General features: G+C 35.1%; 5 protein-coding genes across 5 annotated transcripts; 4 read left to right on the top strand and 1 right to left on the bottom strand.

Annotated features, from left to right (window-relative positions):
• Positions 1-590: 590 nt before the first annotated feature.
• On the top strand, positions 591-3,685 carry LOC135148443 (uncharacterized). The gene is made up of 4 exons (XM_064083664.1): positions 591-1,106; positions 1,448-1,862; positions 1,970-2,845; positions 3,072-3,685. The coding sequence occupies exons 1-4, from the start codon at positions 591-593 to the stop codon at positions 3,683-3,685; spliced, it is 2,421 nt and encodes an 806-aa protein (XP_063939734.1).
• A 1,939-nt stretch (positions 3,686-5,624) lies between these two features.
• On the top strand, positions 5,625-6,775 carry LOC135148442 (uncharacterized). Its single transcript, XM_064083663.1, has 4 exons — positions 5,625-5,831; positions 5,939-6,235; positions 6,330-6,407; positions 6,533-6,775. The coding sequence occupies exons 1-4, from the start codon at positions 5,625-5,627 to the stop codon at positions 6,773-6,775; spliced, it is 825 nt and encodes a 274-aa protein (XP_063939733.1).
• Positions 6,776-7,635: 860 nt separating this feature from the next.
• On the top strand, positions 7,636-9,375 carry LOC135148441 (uncharacterized). Its single transcript, XM_064083662.1, has one exon. The coding sequence runs from the start codon at positions 7,636-7,638 to the stop codon at positions 9,373-9,375; it is 1,740 nt and encodes a 579-aa protein (XP_063939732.1).
• Positions 9,376-10,662: 1,287 nt separating this feature from the next.
• Positions 10,663-12,283, top strand: LOC135148440 (uncharacterized). The gene is made up of 5 exons (XM_064083661.1): positions 10,663-10,798; positions 10,884-11,134; positions 11,256-11,552; positions 11,633-11,710; positions 11,816-12,283. Exons 1-5 carry the CDS (start codon positions 10,663-10,665, stop codon positions 12,281-12,283), a joined length of 1,230 nt encoding a protein of 409 aa, XP_063939731.1.
• A 3,644-nt stretch (positions 12,284-15,927) lies between these two features.
• LOC108204169 (uncharacterized) lies at positions 15,928-18,752 on the bottom strand. Its single transcript, XM_017373485.2, has 2 exons — positions 18,326-18,752; positions 15,928-16,373 (listed from the first exon to the last, which is right to left on the bottom strand). Exons 1-2 carry the CDS (start codon positions 18,750-18,752, stop codon positions 15,928-15,930), a joined length of 873 nt encoding a protein of 290 aa, XP_017228974.2.
• Between the last annotated feature and the right edge of the window lie 614 nt (positions 18,753-19,366).

Here is a 19,366-nt window from a genome sequence, read left to right as displayed (position 1 = left end):
TTTCGTAGGCTCTGATACCAAATCTAGTATATAATTTGCAGGTCTGCTACAATATATATAAGACTGTATAACTTTTTAAACTGGAAAAAAAGAACACAGATATGCACGCACTCAAGGCTTGCTTTTCATTTAACTTACAGAAAAACAAATATAAAGGTTACAAACAACTGAAGCTAGAAAATAGGAACTACTCAGCACTACTCTCCTACATTATCTCCACTACTCTATTTATTCTCCATGATCCTAAAACTACTTCTACATTCTACTACTGCATGGACTCAGTCCAACTGCATGCTAACATATAATATTGCAGAAAACAAATAAAACACATACTTTATTTTTAACAAGTTTTAGATTATACTCCAACATATATAAAAGGGGTGAAAGATTTTGTGTCGAATGGTTTGGCAAATTTTGGTGTAGGAACTGAACTTAGGTGCCCTTGTAAGAAATGTATTAATCGGTTTTGGCACTCACGAGATGTCGTTTATGATCATCTTATATGCAAGGGGCCATATCCAGAGTTTGTCAACTGGATATATGAGATTTCAACTTCTAAATTCAAGAAAATCAGTGAAACTAATGATGATATGGAGTGTGATCCGGGGGGGTTTGGTTTGGGGGATGATTTTGATGAGATGATCCGTAATTCATATAAAAATGACATTGACACCAGTGGTAAAAATCAGATGACCAAAGATGCAATTAATTTTTATAGGCTAGTCGAGGAGGGCAAACAACCTTTGTATCCGGGGTCGAAAACTTTTACTCGTTTAGGTTTTGTAGTTAAGCTTTACATGTTGAAGTGCACTTGTGGATTTACCGAGTCAGCCTTTAGTGCAATACTTGAGCTGATAAAAGAGGCCTTCCCCGAGTCAAATTTGCCTCCTTCTTTTAGTGCTGCGAAGGGGATGATTAAAGAATTAGGCCTTGATTATGAGAAGATACATGCATGTCCTAACGATTGCATGCTATATTGGGCTAAAAATAAAGATGAAAATATTTGCAAAGTGTGTGGAGTTTCAAGATGGAAAGCTGTAGATAATGATAAAACTGATATATTAGAGAAGGATGATAGGAAAAAATATAAAGTCCCTGCCAAAGTTGTGAGATACTTTCCGTTAAAACCAAGGTTGCAAAGAATGTTCTTGTCTAAAGAATATTCTGACCATGACTTGGCACGCAACGGGCCGAATAAATGATGGAAAGTTAAGACATCCTGCCGATGCCAAGGGCTGGAAGTCAATGGATGCAAGTCATCCAAAATTTGCTCAAGAAAATCGAAATGTTAGGTTGGGGTTAGCGGCAGATGGGTTTAATCCTTACCGTACTATGAGTATATCTCACAGTACTTGGCCTGTGATGCTAGTTAATTATAATTTACCACCTTGGTTAATTATGAAACCAGAGAATATAATTCTTTCAACTCTCATCCCTGGTCCTACAGCCTGGTAATGAAATAGATGTGTATTTGCAGCCACTTACAGCTGAGTTGAAAGAGTTGTGGGAAACTGGTATAGAAACATATGATGCCCACTTTAACAACACTTTTACCTTGCATGCCAGCCTATTATGGACAATAAGTGATTTTCCGGGGTATGGGGTTTTATCGGGTTGGAGCACAAAGGGATACCTTGGTTGTCCCGAATGTCACTATGAAACATCATCAACCTATTTGAAGCACAGCCGTAAAGTTTGCTACATGAGCCACAGAAAATTCCTACCTCCTGATCACAAGTTTAGATTGGACACCAAAAGGTTTAATGGGGAAGTTGAAACAAATCTTTGTCCAGAACCTTTATCCGGAAATTTCATTATTAAACTTCTGGGTAAATTTAGGAATAATTTTGGAAAGATGAAGGGTAAGAAAAAAGATGGAGATTGTCCTTGGAAAAAAAGTCGATATTCTTTGAGTTACCATATTGGAGTGATCATTTAATTAGACATAATCTAGATGTGATGCATATAGAGAAAAACATCGTCGATAAAATCTTAGGAACTTTGTTAAACATTGGGGGCAGAACAAACGACCATCTAAATGCTCGTCTAGATTTGCAGGAGATGGGGATTCGTAAGATTCTTCATCCTGTGAAATCTGCTGATAACAGTCACTTTGAAATTATGGCAGCTTGTTTTGACATGACCAAAAAAGAAAAAGAAGACTTCTGTTCAGTGCTGATGAATGCTAGACTGCCATATGGATGTGCATCTAATATTAGCCGGTGTGTGCAACTGAATGAAAGAAAAATTTCTGGTTATAAAAGTCATGATGCACACTTTATTCTTCAATACCTACTTCAGTTTGCTGCCATCAAAACCTTAAAACCAGATGTCGCGATACCTTTGATTCGACTTGGTTCCTTCTTTAGGGGCATATGTGGAAAAGTTATACAGTTAGAAGATGTAGAGAAGTTGCAAAACGAAATCATCGAAATACTTTGCCAGCTTGAAACTATCTTTCCCCCGGCATTCTTTGATATTATGGTTCATCTTCCAATTCATTTATGTAAAGAAATTGAATTTGGAGGACCTGTGCACCTTAGATGGATGTTTGGGATTGAAAGATATTTGAGTAAATTGAAGTCATATGTTCGTAATAGGAGCAAACCAGAAGGCTGCATAGCTGAAGGGTACATGGTTGAAGAATGCCTAACATTTTGTTCTAGATTCTTAACTGATGATAGCAAAAACAAAATGAACTATGTGAATTCAAATGTTGGAATTTATATTGGTTCAAGGCGAAACAAGGATGGAAAACCTATACATTTGGCAGAAAAGATATGGATTAATGCTCATCGATACGTATTGTTCAACAGCGGCAACATGGAAATAGAGCAGCTAATAGGTAATATGTCTTTCCCCTAGTTTTTACTCAAGTTTATATAGTACTTTATAATACTACAATGTTTAAATATTTGAAATTTGACATAACTGCAGGGAACACCGTTCCTTATATGACAATCAAGTGAAGTCAAAGTTGTATAAAAGGGAAAGAGAACACACAAAGGAATTTTATAACTAGTTGAAGGATGAGGTTCAAAAAAAGGAGGAATGCTCACCTGAATTGTTAGCTTTGTCAAAGGGGCCTCAACGAGCAGCAAGAAAATTTAGTGGTTATATAATAAACGGATTTAGATTCCATACAAAACAAAGAGACGGGAAGTGTACGACACAAAACAATGGAGTTTATTTGACGGCGCAGACTACTAGTTTTACTAGTACAAAAGACAAAAACCCCATTGTTGCTGATGTTAGTTACTATAAAGCCATTGAAGAAATTATAGAGATTGATTATTGGGGATCATTGTCAGTAGTTCTGTTTAGATGCATTTGGTACCAAAACGATAAAGACTGTCATGGGTTGACAAGGGTCAACTTTAACAGAATTTATCAAAAAGATGACCCATCTGTTTTAGCTACACAAGTACAACAAGTTTTCTACATTCAAGATTGTTCTGAAAAGAACTTGTATTTTGTTGTTAAAAAACTGCCAAGGGACTACAATGATGTGGAAGACGAAAGTGATCCACTTGAAGAAGTTAGTGGACCTACAGTGCAGCAAGAACTAATCTTTTCAGTAAATACCCTACCTGATGATGATAGTTGGTACAGAGATGATGTGCCGAATAGACAAATTCCGGTTACGCCAAGTGAAATGGAAGAAAATGATGAAATCTTCGAATGAGACTTATTAATTTATCGTATTTCAAATATGTCAAATTTTAGGAGTTCATGTTAGTTGTAATGTGTTGTGGCATTTTATTGTGAAAACAGGGTTGTAATTTTATTGTTTTTAATTAGCTTCCTATTTCTTATATGCTTTTTATTTTTTGCACCCTTTTACCTATTACTTGCTTCTATTAGTTTCTTACTAGCTTCCTAATTGCTTTTAGCTTATTGATCCTACAAGTCCATCAAAGGTCTAACATTTTTCTTGGGATTATGTCTATTTTCAGGATGGCAGAGTACTTTTATCTCAGGTTCTACCACAAAGGACAATTTGTGTAGAACAAATACTTGTGTGGAAAATGTATCAAGATACCAGTTGCTGTTGAAGTGGACAGATTTTCCTTCTCCGTGCTTATGGAATATGTGAAGGACGATGTGGGATACACTGAAATAGGAGGGATTTATGTTAAGAAGCAAGGGGGTGGCTGGAAATTAGTCTCTTCTGATGCAGATGTGGGTGAGCTTGTTGAGGGTTTACTAGACGGTTGTCACTTAGACTTTTACATTGACACTATTATGGACAAGGCTATAGAGCCGGTGAAGGAGATGCAACCTCATGTGATCATGAGGCCAAAGACAAGTTTTTTTGAAGGTAATTATTAAAAGTTTTTGGAATTATTTTGGTCTGAGTCTTGGTATCATTAGTTGGTTTTCTTTTCTCTCGAATTACATGTGTGTAAATAATATTCTTGTAGGTCTAGATAAAGTGAAGACACAGTATGTGACAATACATACACTTCAAAAGGACCAAAAGAATAAGAAAAAAGGAGCTCATGAGGACTTGAGTTTAGTTGGTAATGAGAAGGTGCAATCTACACCAGAAATTGAGGGAGATGACATCAACAAGAAGAAAACTACTAAAGCTGCTGACTTGGTTGTTAATGATCAGGAGAACGTGGAATCTGCTGCGCACATTCCGGTTTATGAAAAAAGCAAGAAAAAACTTACCAAAAAGGCGAGTTTATTGATAAAACACATCTCTGACATATATTCTTGTATATTATATATGATCATGCAACAACTAATCATGTGTAATTTATTTAGGATATTCTTGCTGATTTTGAAGAGAAAAGAAAGAAGAGAGTCGCTGAAAACAATCAAATGTTGGAACAACTGAGAATAAAGAAATTGAAAGCTGATCTTGAAGCTCAAAAAGCAAAAAAGAAAAATGTAGAAGAAGTTATTGGGAATATATCAGACCTAGAATTTGATCGAGAGTATGTGTCAGGACAAGATAGCCTCCCAACTAGTGAAGAGGAGCAACCAGCTGCGAAGGTGTGTATAACTTATTCAAGTATTAATTCAAGCTTTGCAATTAATATTATAGAAGTTTAATATATGATCTTTAATTAATTAGAGGACAAAAAAAGTTCCATCAGTGAAGGTTGCCACCAGAATACCGACCACCGGTTCAAAAACAGCACAAAAGGTTGCTGCTGACAGTAAGAAGGTGCATTTTTCTGCATTTTAGGTTAATCTCACAATGTTTTGAGTTTATATACTTTATAAACTTTTTTGCAAGGTTGATGATGAAGTGGCAGTACCACCTCCCCCGAGCTACCTAGTACTCTTCAAGAATTCAAGCAGATAAAGAGGGCATACAATAATGATGGAGTTGGAACCATGGAGGCATTTGTAAAGATGAGGCGCGCAAAGCCTCAAGGAAAAGGAAAGAGAAACAGCTAGCAATGCAGAGGACAATGATGCTGGGGTAAATAAGGAACCAACAGATGGCAAGGTTCCAACTGAAGGTATGTTTTTTTATCCTTGGCTTGTGGTAGAAATTTCAATTATATATATAAAGGACTAATCCTATATAAAAATGGTGTTTAATTACTTTGAAATATATATATCAAGGTGAAACTAAAGTTACAAGGCCTAGGGGACCTACGAAAATGAGTTCTGTTTTCACAAGAAAATTGGAAGAAAGACCAGAGCTGATCTTAAATCATGAGTTGCAACCTGTGCATGAAGATAGTAAAATACGATCAGAATTTGGTAGTTTCTTGGGGACAATAGGGAGACAATGTGTACCCCTAGATTATGTCAACTGGAGCCGAGTTTCCGAATCAGAGAAGAATGGTTGGTGGGAGTTTGTCAAGGTCAAAACCACACATACTACAAATTACCTTTAAATTACATGTTTAGATTATGCAGCGTATGCAAATAATGTTGGTACATAATATGTTTTGTTATGTTTAATATGTAGACAAAGTATATCATTCCGGAGGAGGGAAAAGATTGGGTTTTAAAGACCATTTGTGATGCGTGGAGGATGTATAAAAGCCGTTTTAAGGCCGAATATTATACCAAATATGACAATGATGAGGATAGATTGAAGAATAGGCCGCAGTCAATTCCTCTTGAGAAATTCAAGATTTTGCTACAATATTGGGGTGATGAAAAAATTAAGTCCACTGCTGTAAAAAATGCAAATAACCGAAGAAAGGTCATTGATACGCACACTGCTGGCCGTACATCATTTGCACAAATCAGGAATGACATGGTATGCTCCTGGATCTTGGTTAATTATATATCTTTTTTTATAATTCTTAAATATGCTTTGTACTTGTTAATTATTATTTGTTAATTTATGTCAGAAAAAGGTCCAGTCGACCCCTGACACACCCACAAAGGCGGACATTTATCCTAAAACACGCAAAAATCATGAAAAGAAGGTCAGGAAATTTTGAGATTACTTTCTAATATTGTTAGAAATGTATGTATGATCGATATCTTGAATTTGTACATTTGTGTGTGTGTATAAACACTTATTTACTGTCCATATTTTTATTATTTGTAGGCTACTAAAGATGCTGAGGGAAATGATATTGAGGAGGAAGCAGATGCAAATGCAGAAGATATGGCTGAAGAAGCAGCAAAGACAGTTGATGAAATAGACTCTGCAGCTCATGGACCAAACTGGCTTGTCGGGAGGAGTGGCAGAACAAGCAAAACACGGAATATCACAACACATAAAAGCAGAAAAGCTGAGGAATTAGCAACTCTAAGAAAGGAAATAGCTGCTGAAATCACTACACCATAAAAGGGCTATAGCAACGCCAAGTCTGAAATTTGATCATAAATTGTTGCTATTTCTTAACAAATTTTGACAAACCAATAGCTGTTGCAATATTTTTTAAAAATGTTACAACTGAGTGTAACTTTTCGAAAAATCTATAACAATTGCAATGGATTTCTAAAGTTGTTGCAATAGAGTTCAAAATTTTGGGCCCAAACTTTCCCGGGTTCAAAAAATAAGCGGGGTTTCTTTATTTTTTTTTACCGGGCTTTCCACCCTAGTCAACACAGATACATTATTGTACTAACACTTGTAATAATATTACATAGATACATTATACAAGCAGCTCAGGGAGAGAGAGACGATCGAGAAGGCAAGAGAGAAAGAGGGGATTCAAGCTAGGTTATCTGGGAGATTCAAGCTCGAAGATTCAAGCTAGAGAAAGTATCAAGCTCGAATATTCAAGCTCGGACAACAGAAGCTCGTAGCTACCAGGTAAATAACTGAACTGTATAAGTCGATTTTCTTCCCCAAATCAATCATACACCTTCAATCGATGTTTATTTGTTAGTAAATCGAAATGGGTGTTTCAATTAGTGCATGTTTGTTGATTAGGGCTTGTTTGTTGATTAGGGCTTCAATCAGGGCTTGTTAATTTGTTGATTAGGGCTTCATTTGTGACTGTTATTATTTAAAAATTACTTGTGTTCATATGTTAATGGCGTTTGTGTTGTGCATATATATGTTGTTTGTGTTGAGATATATATGATATGTTATTTTGTGTTGTGTATATAAATATTTATGTTTTGAGAACTCTGTTTTTATGTATATATTTTGCTTGATTTCTTGTGTAGAAAATAGGTTTGTGAAATTGCAAAATAATCATGACTTGGATTTCACTGCCAAAGCACAGTGAGGGTTATAGTAATGGTGCCACACATTTTGTTAGGAATGCGTTTGATAATTTCTCCATAGGAAATGAATTACGCTGCCCTTGCAAAGATTGCAGTAACCGTTTCTGGATTTCTCCGGACAATGTATATGAACATCTCGTGTTTAATGGTCCTTGTCCATCATTTAGTAATTGGATATTTGAAGTGTCAACCGACAAGTTTAGAAAGCCTAATGATGTAGGGATGGATGATTCTGATATGTGTATAGGCCTAGGTGATGATTTTGATGAAATGATTCGCAATGAAGGTAGAGCTAGAAATGGAATGAATAAAGCTGCAAAAGACTTCTATAAGCTTGTTCAGGAAGGGAAACAACCTCTGTTTCCCGGGTCTGAAAATTTCACGCAATTAGGCTTCATAGTCAGACTTTACCAATTAAAGTGCAGTCATGGTTTTACCGAGTCTGCATTCAGCGGTATTTTACAATTGTTGAAGGAAGCTTTCCCGAATGTAAACCTGCCTTCTTATTTTAGTGTTGCCAAAAAAATGATTAGAGATTTAGGCCTTGATTATGAAAAGATACATGCTTGTCCGAACGATTGCATGTTATATTGGTCTGAAAACAAAGATGAAATTAAGTGTAAATTTTGTGGGGCGTCAAGGTGGATAGTCCCTAAGAAAGATAACCGTGCACCTTTTTCTACTAAAGTACAAGAAAACAGCTCTAAGATTCCCGCAAAAGTCTTGAGATACTTTCCACTAAAACCAAGGTTGCAACGGCTTTTCATGTGTAAAGAGTATTCTGAACTCATGAAGTGGCATGCAGTGGGGCGAACAAAAGACAGAAAGTTAAGGCATCCAGCGGATGCAGAGGGGTGGAGGTCAATGGATGCTAGTCATCCAAAATTTGCAGCAGAAATTCGAAATGTGAGGTTAGGATTAGCTGCAGATGGTGTCAATCCTTACCGATCAATGAATATAAGTCACTCCACCTGGCCAGTTGTTCTGGTCAATTATAATCTTCCTCCTTGGTTGATTATGAAACCAGAAAATTTGATTTTATCAACACTAATCCCGGGTCCTGAGTACCCTGGTAACGACATAGATGTGTATTTGCAGCCACTGGTTGCAGAGTTAAAAGAATTATGGGACATAGGTTTAGAAACTTATGATTCCCACGCTGACCAGACCTTTACGTTGCACGCGAGTCTATTATGGACCATCAATGATTTTCCGGGGTATGCAGTTTTATCGGGGTGGAGCACGAAAGGTAAGTTAGGTTGTCCCAATTGCCACTATTGTACTTCTTCAACCTATTTGAAACATAGTCGAAAAGTTGTCTACATGAATCATAGAAAGTTCCTTCCTCCTGGCCACAAGCTTAGGTACGACTGTAAAAGATTCAATGGTATGGTCGAAACAGATGTTTCTCCACCTCCTTTGTCTGGAATGGACATTGAAGAACTATTATTTGGATATGAGAATTGTTTCGGAAAGCGAGATTTAAAGAAAAGGAAACGAGAGACAGGGTGTCCCTTTAAAAAGAAGTCCATATTTTTTGAATTACCATATTGGAGGGAAAACCTGGTTAGGCATAATCTAGATCTAATGCACATAGAAAAAAATATTTGTGATAAAATATTAGGGAATCTGTTGAATCTTGGCGGTAGGACGAAAGCTGTTTCACCATTGCTGAAGTTGTTGACCCTGATAAATTTTCCTACACGGTAATCATGGAATATGTAAAAGATGATCTTGGATATAATGAAATTGGAGGAGTATATGTAAAGAAACAAGGCGGTGGCTGGAAATTAATTGATACGGATACAGATGCAATTCGTCTTGGACAAGGTATGAGCAATGGTTCTTACTTAGATCTGTATGTCGACACGGTTATTGACAAGTCGATTGAGCCTTTAAGGTAGACCCAACCCCATGTAATTGTAAGGCCAAGGACTTAATTTTTTGAAGGTAATTAAACTGTACTTTGCTACATTTCTTGTTTTGTGAATAATTTTTAAATTGCTTCTGCATTTATATCTTTTTTTTCTTGTACTCTTGTTCCAGGTGTTGATTCCCAGGTGAAACGAAAGTTTGTGACAGTTCAGGATCTTAAACAACAACAAGTAGAAAAAAACAAGTTGGCCAGGGATGCATATGAGCTGGAGAAGAAAAGAAATACTGAAAAGAAACCCGCAGATCAACAGAGTAACAGAAAAAGGAAAAAAGATAGTGAAAATGAGAAGAAAAATGCAAGTGAGCCTCAGGAGAAAATGAAATCAACTGAAAAGGAGAAGGCAGATCATTTAACTCAGAATGAGAAGGAAAAAGAAAGTGGCACGGTAATTGGTTCTTTTCATCTCATAATATCATAAGATATCACACATATTTTTCAGTTTATAATTTGTTGCTTCATTTGCAGGAAAAAGTTGCAGATTATGAATTGAAGAGAAGGATGAGGGTGGAAGAAGTCCGGAAAGAAGCAGAAAGACTTAAATTGAAGGAGAAGGCTGCTGATCTGGCTGAAGCTGCAAATTTAAAAAAGAATAAAAGAAAAAAGGTTGTAGAGGTATGGTCAGATCTGGAACTGAACTTTGATAGGCCGTATGTTTCTGGACATGACAGTTTAAGTGAAGAGGAAGATGTGCATGTTATTCTTTTCAGTGTATGACATTGTTTTTTTTCCATAAATAATATCATATATGGAATCGTAGTTTTAATGTTTGACCATTTTTCATTTTGTAGGAAAAAAAGAAAGTTCTAAAGGAGAAGGAGGTCACGGTTAAACGAGTGACCCGTTCATCGGTTAACAATGTTGAAAAGGTACATGGCTAGTTTTATTTAACTTTCTTGTTTTTTTAATATATTTTTGGATTTTATTTTGAGGTTACCTATTTTTTTGTGTTTTTTCTAGGCTGCTGATGGGGAGAACCCCATCCAATACTCCCTCCACCCCCTCCACTACCGGTTGATCTTACCACGCTGATTAGGGTTCCTAACAATCAGGGAATTTGTACGATGGATACATACTTATCAATGCAAGCAGAAAAGAAAAGGGGTGTGAAAAAGAAAAAAACAAATGACAAGGCTGCGACTATTGTGGAGGGTCATCAGGGGGCTAATGCGCCCATCATCGAAAGTGTATTTGAGACAGGTTTATTGTCATATTTAAATAATGGTTTCACTCAAGTATAAATAATGATCTCTTGAACTAATTATTTGTGTCTTATTTTATATAGGTGAAAGTAGTAATAAAAATCAAAGGCGCAGAGGACCTACAAAGATGAATCATGTGTTCACAAGGAAGCTCGAAGATAGGCCAGTAGTTTCCTTAAATTCTGACTTTCAGCCATACTCAAGGAAAGATAAAGTAGTTACTGAATTGAGCAGTTTCTTGGGGACAATAGCAAGATTATATATTCCACTTGATTTTGTTAATTGGTCTAAAGTTCCAGAGGAAGAAAAAACTGGCTGGTGGGAATATGTCAGGGTAAAAAGCTATATTTTTTTTTATAATTGTCTTGTTCTTTTTCACTATATTTGTTAAATGAACTAATTGCTAGTTATTTAATACATGATTAATTAAAATTTTTAATCAATGACTTCACTAGACAAAGTACATTATTCCTGACGAAGGGAAAGATTGGGTATTGAGGACGCTTGATGACAACTGGAGGGTATACAAAAGCCGAATTAAGTCTCGATGCTTTAAGAAGTTCAACAATGACAGGGACCGTATCAAAAGCAAGCCTGCAAATATTCCATTGGAACAGTTCATGGCTCTGCTGAGGTACTGGAATGATGATTTTGTCGAGGAAAAAGCTGGAAAAAATATAGCAAATCGGAAGAAGGTGATTGATACTCATGCTGCTGGTCGTAAGAGTTTTGCCCAGCTTCGTAGTGAATTGGTATGTTAAGTCACTAGAATATTTCTTGTGCATTCTATTTCATTTCTGTACAAATACTCATGCATGTTCTTTTATCATAGAAAATTGCTCAGTTGGATGGTGAAGGTTCTGCCAAGCGTGAGTTGTATACAAAAACACGCGAGGGTCATAAAAAGAAGGTATTAATTAAATAGTGTGTATATATATATATATATATATATATATTCAGTTTTTTTGTCCGATTATGTGTCTACAACTCTACTAATGCATTGGCATACTTTTAGGAAAAGGAAAACGAAAAAGAAAAGGAAAATGATGAAAATTTGGAAGAACGTCCATCTGATCATGATGAGGATGAAGCTGAGATTGATTTTGAAGCTCATGGACCAAACTGGTTGGTAGGAAGAACCGGCAGAACAAGGAAATCTGCAAAGAAACAACCGGAAAATATTGGTCACATAGATTCTGCAGACCTGGAAAAGATGAGGAAAGAAATAGCTGCTGAAATGGATGACAAGATGAATAAGAAACTCGAGAAAATTTTGGGGAGACTTGCAGAAATGAATCCCACTTTAAATGTCAATGTAGAAGAATTGTGTGGCCAAACTGATGGATCAGATGATGAGGACGATGGAAAAGAAGGGGAAGGATCTTCCAGTGACAAAGATGATGACGATGTAGGCGATGGGGATGGATCTGCCAATTACGGAGATGATGAGATCGGTTCAGATGATGGAGATGGCTCTGCCTAGCTGATCCTCTGTTATGTCGTATATCATTAACTTAGCAATTATCTAGCTCCGTCTAGCTTAGACTAAGTCTTTTGTTTAAATTATGTCTTATATGGCTTATTTAAGTATGCGACTTAGAATTATGTCTAGACTATATTGTCACGGTCATGGTACCGCTTTTGGATTGTTGGCAGCTACTTGATGCTAATTAGAATTCTTAATTGACTGTGGAAATTTGTGACAATTGAAATTTGTGGCTATATGCCTGGCTATTTGTATTTGCAGCAATGACCTTTTCATTTTTTTTTAAAAAAAATTGTTGCTATTGCATCGAAATCTGTTGCACAAAAATATATTAAAATATTGTAATACGGGCGAAAATCTTGGTTAAAATTCATTGCAATTGGTCTAATATTTGTTGCCTTAAAGTCATCCAAATGAAACAAAATTAAGCTAATGCAATACAAGGAATGCGTTGCTGTAGACAAACATTTGTTACTATATCGATTTATTGCAATAAACTAATTTCATTGCTGTAAGGGGATATATTTGTTGCTAAATCCACCAATTGCAACGCGGTCAGATGCAACGCCAAAATTTGGCACTTTTGTTGCTATTGAACCTATTGCAACATATATAGCACTTTGCGCAATGGTTTCTCCGCGTTGCTATAAGCCTTTTATGGTGTAGTGAATGGAGGATAAGCTTAATAGAAAGTTGAAGAAAATCCTCGAACATTTGGCTGAGAAAAACCCATCGCTGCATATAAATGTGGATGAACTATGTGCAAGTGGTCAGAGTGAGGAGTCAGAGGATGAGAGCGATGCAGCTGCTGATTCTTAATCAGCTACTATATTCCAGACTTGGCCTATATTTTGATGTCAAAATATTTGATGTAATTAACCTACGTACTTTAGACTATTTCTAGTAGTTCTAGACTTGTGATCGCCTTTTAATTTGATGTAGTAATGATGATATTGCACTTTGTTGTGGTTGTGTAGGACTTGGTTTATGGTTGGTAACAGTCTCAGTACTGTTTTTGGGATTTATTGTGTTGAACCTTTATTGGTGGATGAATATATTTTGAAAATGGGCATGTCAATTTTTTTTAACCATATTGTTGCAATATATGTTTTTATTGTTGCCTTAGAGGATAATTTTATCATTAAAAATCATTTAAATATCAATGCATTTGGGACCAAAAATGTTGCCACAGGTTGTATATGGCAATGCTTAATTAAAAGAAAGTGTTGCAATCCTTTGTTGCAATAAAATCACAACCAACTGCAATGAGTAAGTACCATTGTTGTATAGGACAATTTTGTTGCAATATGTTGCTTTTGCAATAAATTCAGCATGTTGCAATACAGGTGTAAATCATTGCATAAAGTACCCTATGCCAACGCGAGCAAAGTTAACGGTCATTTTTTTGAAAACTGTTGCAATAAACTCTACTGCAATGCTTTTTTGTCAAATGGCAACTATTTCTAGCGGTTGCTATATCCAATCTATGGTGTAGTGGTTACGTATACATCTTCCTGAAGATCCCCATTCAAGCAAGCTGATTTAACATCAAGGTGATGAACCTCCCAGCTATTTTTTGCTTATAAAGCCAATAATAGTCTCACTATTTCGATGCGTATAACTGATGCCAAAACCACCTCCGAATCTATACCTTGTTTTTGAACATACCCTTTCGCGACCAGTCTCTCCTTATGTTTCATAACTGGTTGCAGTTGAAACACCTTACAAAACTCCTATCACGTCCTGCCCCCTGGGTTCGTGCATTGTCATCTGTCCGAATCTGATAGCCTCGGCCACTCCGTGCTTTAAAATTTGATTGGCAATCTCCTGACATCTTGTTTGATCTCTTAATCCAGTCCTCTCCTGTGAACAACAATTTTTCTTCATTCTATTATTTTGCTATTTATTGTGTGTCGCATATTTATATTTTACAATTTTTATGCTTTATATATTTTATTCAAACAAACTATTTGAATAGGTATAATTTATGCTAAAATTTCCATATATTCAAATCGAAATGTGTAGTATACTTATATATCTATATTAATAACATATTGATGTTCAAATTTTATACAACTAAACTATATATGTCCCCACTTTTTTGAAATAATAAAGCTTATTTGATATTCATGAATAAAAATATTGATACAAATTTTACGGAACTGAAGAAATTTATCATTTTATTTTGAGCAGTGGAACCTTAAAAATTAATTTTCAAAAAGCATATTAGTTAAATTAATTTTACCTCTCAAATCCATTTCCCCCTTTAGCCAATGTTTTCGGGAATATTGACATTTTTCGGAAAATAAAATGAAATATGTTCAAATACACCCTCACATGCGATGGTGTAACAATAGCACACAAGCCTCTTTACATATATTTAGTACCCAGTCCAAAGAAATTTTAAAAGGAAATAAAATTAAAAGCTATGCTAATAGATAAATACCAATATTTTTGGTCATTAAATTTGTTTGATACATAATTAAAAGGATCAAAGATTGATTTAACAATGTGACTGCTATAAAAACAAATACTAAATTCCACTTACAAATGACACTACAAACAAATTTCATATTTATCAAAATATGTTATTCATGGTAGGCCATTAAAGTATTCAACTTTTAGTTGGCAACACATATAAACACGAAATGATGCATCAGATTAATTAAAATACCATAGGTTATAAGCATAAAAATCCTAGCGGCCTAGAAACAAATTTAATGACCCGGTATGTAATCAACAACACTCAACATATGGATCACTTAATAGATAATGGATCACTTAATAGATATAGTGCGTGGATTAATCTCATCAAGTTGTGTGCAGAAGTTACACAATGTTCTAGCCTCTACATATTCTTGTATCTGTGGAGAACAAATATTAAAGGGAGTAGGATTTAATCATTTCTAGCTATAACAAGTATAATGAATTGACCAATGATTTATAGGTCACGTGATATCCCCGCGTTCTATTTATATGAGTGTATGAGTGTGCTTAATTATATAAAAAATAGGTACAGTGAAACAGATGACAAACACCTGGAGAGCTCTTCTTAATTTGTAGTAATAGTTCCCTGAAGTTCTTTGACTAATTGGGAAAGGTAATGATATGTCACTACAGCTTTCCACCAATCAATACCTACCCCCTCTCTCATTAAGTGGTAGTTTTGGGAGTTGTATGTTTGTTTTGTTTACTTATCCTGTTATTTTATTTTGAGGGTAACAAGATAGAAAACCATTAGAATTAAGAAAATGCTTCAAGGAGGCTTGGTATGTCACTGACAAGTATGTGAGCCAAATTAGGGATAGTGTGTAATATTAAATGATAATAAAATATATATATGCGGGCCAACATCGGTTGTGATTAAAATAAAAAAAATAATAAAAATGTGCATGCTTCATAAATCTAAGTCAAATGAAACCTATAACTAAGCTTCAAGAGGGTTTTGTTATGCAATATAGTTCAACTTTCCATATTCATTAACAGTGTAGTACTTAGATGTTGTTTGGTTGGAGAAAGGTATGGGGTTGGAATTAACTATTGTAACCGCGGTGCTAGTGTTACATGTTGTGCAACACCGTCACTCGAGTACAACACTAGCTTTATAGCTATTGTAACAACAAATCAGCAGTGTTACAATATCATAAAAATTTCTTACCTACCCCAACGAAATGCTTGTAACACTTTCCAATAACCATTGCATCAGGCCACTTATGGCGTAGTGATGGATGCTCGTACGGACATTTTGTGAAACCCGGGCTTTCTAAACAGTTGCTTAATTTTGCATACGAGGCTTGTGGTGCTTGACGAAGTCCAGACAAATCCTTTATTAGCTTGTACACTAGATGCTCCTTTCCTTGTTCGACAAATCCTTCTGGTTGCATTACGTATACATCTTCTTGAAGATCACCATTCAAGCAAGCTGATTTCACATCAAGGTGATGAACCTCCCAGCTATTTTTTGCTTCTAAAGCCAATAATAGTCTCACTATTTGGATCCGTGTAACTGGTGCAAAAATCACCTCAGAATCTATACCTTGTTTTTGAACATACCCTTTCGCGACGAGTCTCTCCTTATGTTTCATAACTGGTTGCAGTTGAAACACCTTACAAAACTCCTATCACGTCCGGCACCCTGGGTTCGTGCATTGTCATCTGTCCGAATCTGATAGCCTTGTCCACTCCGTGCTTTAAAATTTGATTGGCAATCTCCTGACATCTTGTTTGGTCTCTTAATCCGGTCCTCTCTTGTGAACAACAATTTTTCTTCATTCTATTATTTTTCTATTTATTGTGTGTCGCATATTTATATTTTACAATTTTTATGCTTTATATATTTTATTCAAACAAACTATTTGAATAGTTATAATTTATGCTAAAATTTCCATATATTCAAATCGAAATGTGTAGTATACTTATATATCTATATTAATAACATATTGATGTTCAAATTTTATACAAATAAACTATATATGTCCCCACTTTTTTGAAATAATAAAGATTATTTGATATTCATGAATAAAAATATTGATACACATTTTACGGAACTGAAGAAATTTATCATTTTATTTTCGGCAGCGGAACCTTAAAAATTAATTTTCAAAAAGTATATTAGTTAAATTAATTTTACCTCTCAAATCAATTTCCCCCATTAGCCAATGTTTTCGGGAATATTGACATTTTTGGAAAATAAAATGAAATATGTTCAAATACACCCTCACATGCGGTGGTGTAACAATAGCACACAAGCCTCTTTACATATATTTAGTACCCACTCCAAAGAAATTTTAAAAGGAAATAAAATTAAAAGCTATGCTAATAGATAAATACCAATATTTTTGGTCATTAAATTTGTTTGATACATAATTAAAAGGATCAAAGATTGATTCAACAATGTGACTCCTATAAAAACAAATACTAAATTGCACTTACAAATGACACTACAAACAAATTTCATATTTAGCAAAATATGTTATTCATAGTAGGCCATTAAAGTATTCAACTTTTAGTTGGCAACACATATAAACACGAAATGATCCATCAGATTAATTAAAAGACCATATGTTATAAGCATAAAAATCCTAGCGGCCTAGAAACAAATTTAATGACCCCGTATGTAATCAACAACACTCAACATATGGATCACTTAATAGATATAGTGCGTGGATTAATCTCATCAAGCATCAAAAGGCTCCCAATTGTGCGCAGAAGTTACACAATGTTCCAGCCTCTACATATTCTTGTATCTATGGAGAACAAATATTAAAGGGAGTAGGATTTAATCATTTCTAGCTATAACATGTATAATGAATTGACCAATGATTTATAAGTCACGTGATATCCGGGCGTTCTATTTATATGAGTGTTTGAGTGTGCTTAATTATATAAAAAATAGGTACAGTGAAACAGATGACAAACACCTGGAGAGCTTTTCTTAATTAGTAGCAATAGTTCCCTGAAGTTCTTTGACTAATTGGGAAAGGTAATGATATGTCACTACAGCTTTCCACCAATCAATTCCTACCCCCTCTCTCATTAAGTGGTAATTTTGGGTGTTGTATGTTTGTTTTGTTTACTTATCCTGTTATTTATTTTGAGGGTAACAAGATAGAAAACCATAAGAATTAAGAGAATGCTTCAAGGAGGCTTGGTATGTCACTGACAAGTATGTGAGCGAAATTAGGGATAGTGTGTAATATTAAATGATAATAAAATATATATATGCGGGCCAACATCGGTTGTGATTAAAATAAAAAACATAATAAAAATGTGCATGCTTCATAAATCTAAGTCAAATGAAACCTATAACTAAGCTTCAAGAGGGTTTTGTTATGCAATATAGTTCAACTTTCCATATTCATTAATAGTGTAGTACTTAGATGCTGTTTGGTTGGAGAAAGGTATGGGGTTGGAAATAATTATTGTAACCGCGGTGCTAGTGTTACATGTTGTGCAACACCGTCACTCCAGTACAACACTAGCTTTATAGCTATTGTAACAACAAATCAGCAGTGTTACAATATCATAAAAATTTCTTACCTACCGCAACGAAATGCTTGTAACACTTTCCAATAACCATTGCATCAGGCCACTTATGGCGTAGTGATGCATGCTCGTACGGACATTTTGTGAAACCCGGGCTTTCTAAACAGTTTCTTAATTTTGCATACCAGGCTTGTGGTGCTTGACGAAGTCTACACAAAGCCTTTATTAGCTTGTACAATAGATGCTCCTTTCCTTGTTCGACAAATCCTTCTGGTTGCCTTACGTATACATCTTCTTGAAGATCACCATTCAAGCAAGCTGATTTCACATCAAGGTGATGAACCTCCCAGCTACTTTTTGCTTCTAAAGCCAATAATAGTCTCACTATTTCGATCCGTGTAACTCCTGCAAAAACCACCTCAGAATCTAGACCTTGTTTTTGAACATACCCTTTCGCGACCAGTCTCTCCTTATGTTTCATAACTGGTTGCAGTTGAAACACCTTACAAAACTCCTATCACGTCCTGCACCCTGGGTTCGTGCATTGTCATCTGTCCGAATCTGATAGCCTCGTCCACTCCGTGCTTTAAGATTTGATTGGCAATCTCCTGACATCTTGTTTAATCTCTTAATCCAGTCCTCTCCTGTGAACAACAATTTTCTTCATTCTACTATTTTGCTATTTATTGTGTGTCGCATATTTATATTTTACAATTTTTATGCTTTATATATTTTATTCAAACAAACTATTTGAACAGGTATAATTTATGCTAAAATTTCCATATATTCAAATCCAAATGTATAGTATACTTATATATCTATATTAATAACATATTGATGTTCAAATTTTATACAAATAAACTATATATGTCCCCACTTTTTTGAAATAATAAAGATTATTTGATATTCATGAATAAAAATATTGATACACATTTTACGGAACTCAAGAAATTTATTATTTTATTTTCGGCAGTGGAACCTTAAAAATTAATTTTCAAAAAGTATATTAGTTATTTTAATTTTACCTCTCAAATCTATTTCCCCCTTTAGCCAATGTTTTCGGGAATATTGACATTTTTCGGAAAATAAAATGAA

This window comes from Daucus carota, chromosome 8 (genome assembly GCF_001625215.2).
Source record: "Daucus carota subsp. sativus chromosome 8, DH1 v3.0, whole genome shotgun sequence".
In the NCBI taxonomy this organism is placed as follows: domain Eukaryota; kingdom Viridiplantae; phylum Streptophyta; class Magnoliopsida; order Apiales; family Apiaceae; genus Daucus; species Daucus carota.
Note: the sequence above shows the minus strand (reverse complement) of the source record. Positions and strands in the feature narration are given on the sequence as shown.

Coding starts and splice junctions, on each gene's coding strand:
- LOC135148443 (XM_064083664.1), top strand. CDS start 591: ATGGAGTGTGATCCGGGGGGGTTTGGTTTGGGGGATGATTTTGATGAG. Junction 1,107..1,447: donor ATAAAGTCCCTGCCAAAGTT/GTGAGATACTTT, acceptor CTGGTCCTACAG/CCTGGTAATGAAATAGATGT. Junction 2,846..3,071: donor GGAAATAGAGCAGCTAATAG/GTAATATGTCTT, acceptor CTGAATTGTTAG/CTTTGTCAAAGGGGCCTCAA.
- LOC135148442 (XM_064083663.1), top strand. CDS start 5,625: ATGAGTTCTGTTTTCACAAGAAAATTGGAAGAAAGACCAGAGCTGATC. Junction 5,832..5,938: donor GTTGGTGGGAGTTTGTCAAG/GTCAAAACCACA, acceptor TTTAATATGTAG/ACAAAGTATATCATTCCGGA. Junction 6,408..6,532: donor GCAAAAATCATGAAAAGAAG/GTCAGGAAATTT, acceptor TATTATTTGTAG/GCTACTAAAGATGCTGAGGG.
- LOC135148441 (XM_064083662.1), top strand. CDS start 7,636: ATGACTTGGATTTCACTGCCAAAGCACAGTGAGGGTTATAGTAATGGT.
- LOC135148440 (XM_064083661.1), top strand. CDS start 10,663: ATGGATACATACTTATCAATGCAAGCAGAAAAGAAAAGGGGTGTGAAA. Junction 11,135..11,255: donor GCTGGTGGGAATATGTCAGG/GTAAAAAGCTAT, acceptor TGACTTCACTAG/ACAAAGTACATTATTCCTGA. Junction 11,711..11,815: donor GCGAGGGTCATAAAAAGAAG/GTATTAATTAAA, acceptor GCATACTTTTAG/GAAAAGGAAAACGAAAAAGA.
- LOC108204169 (XM_017373485.2), bottom strand. CDS start 18,752: ATGAAACATAAGGAGAGACTGGTCGCGAAAGGGTATGTTCAAAAACAA. Junction 16,374..18,325: donor CAAGCATTTCGTTGCGGTAG/GTAAGAAATTTT, acceptor AACTGCAACCAG/TTATGAAACATAAGGAGAGA.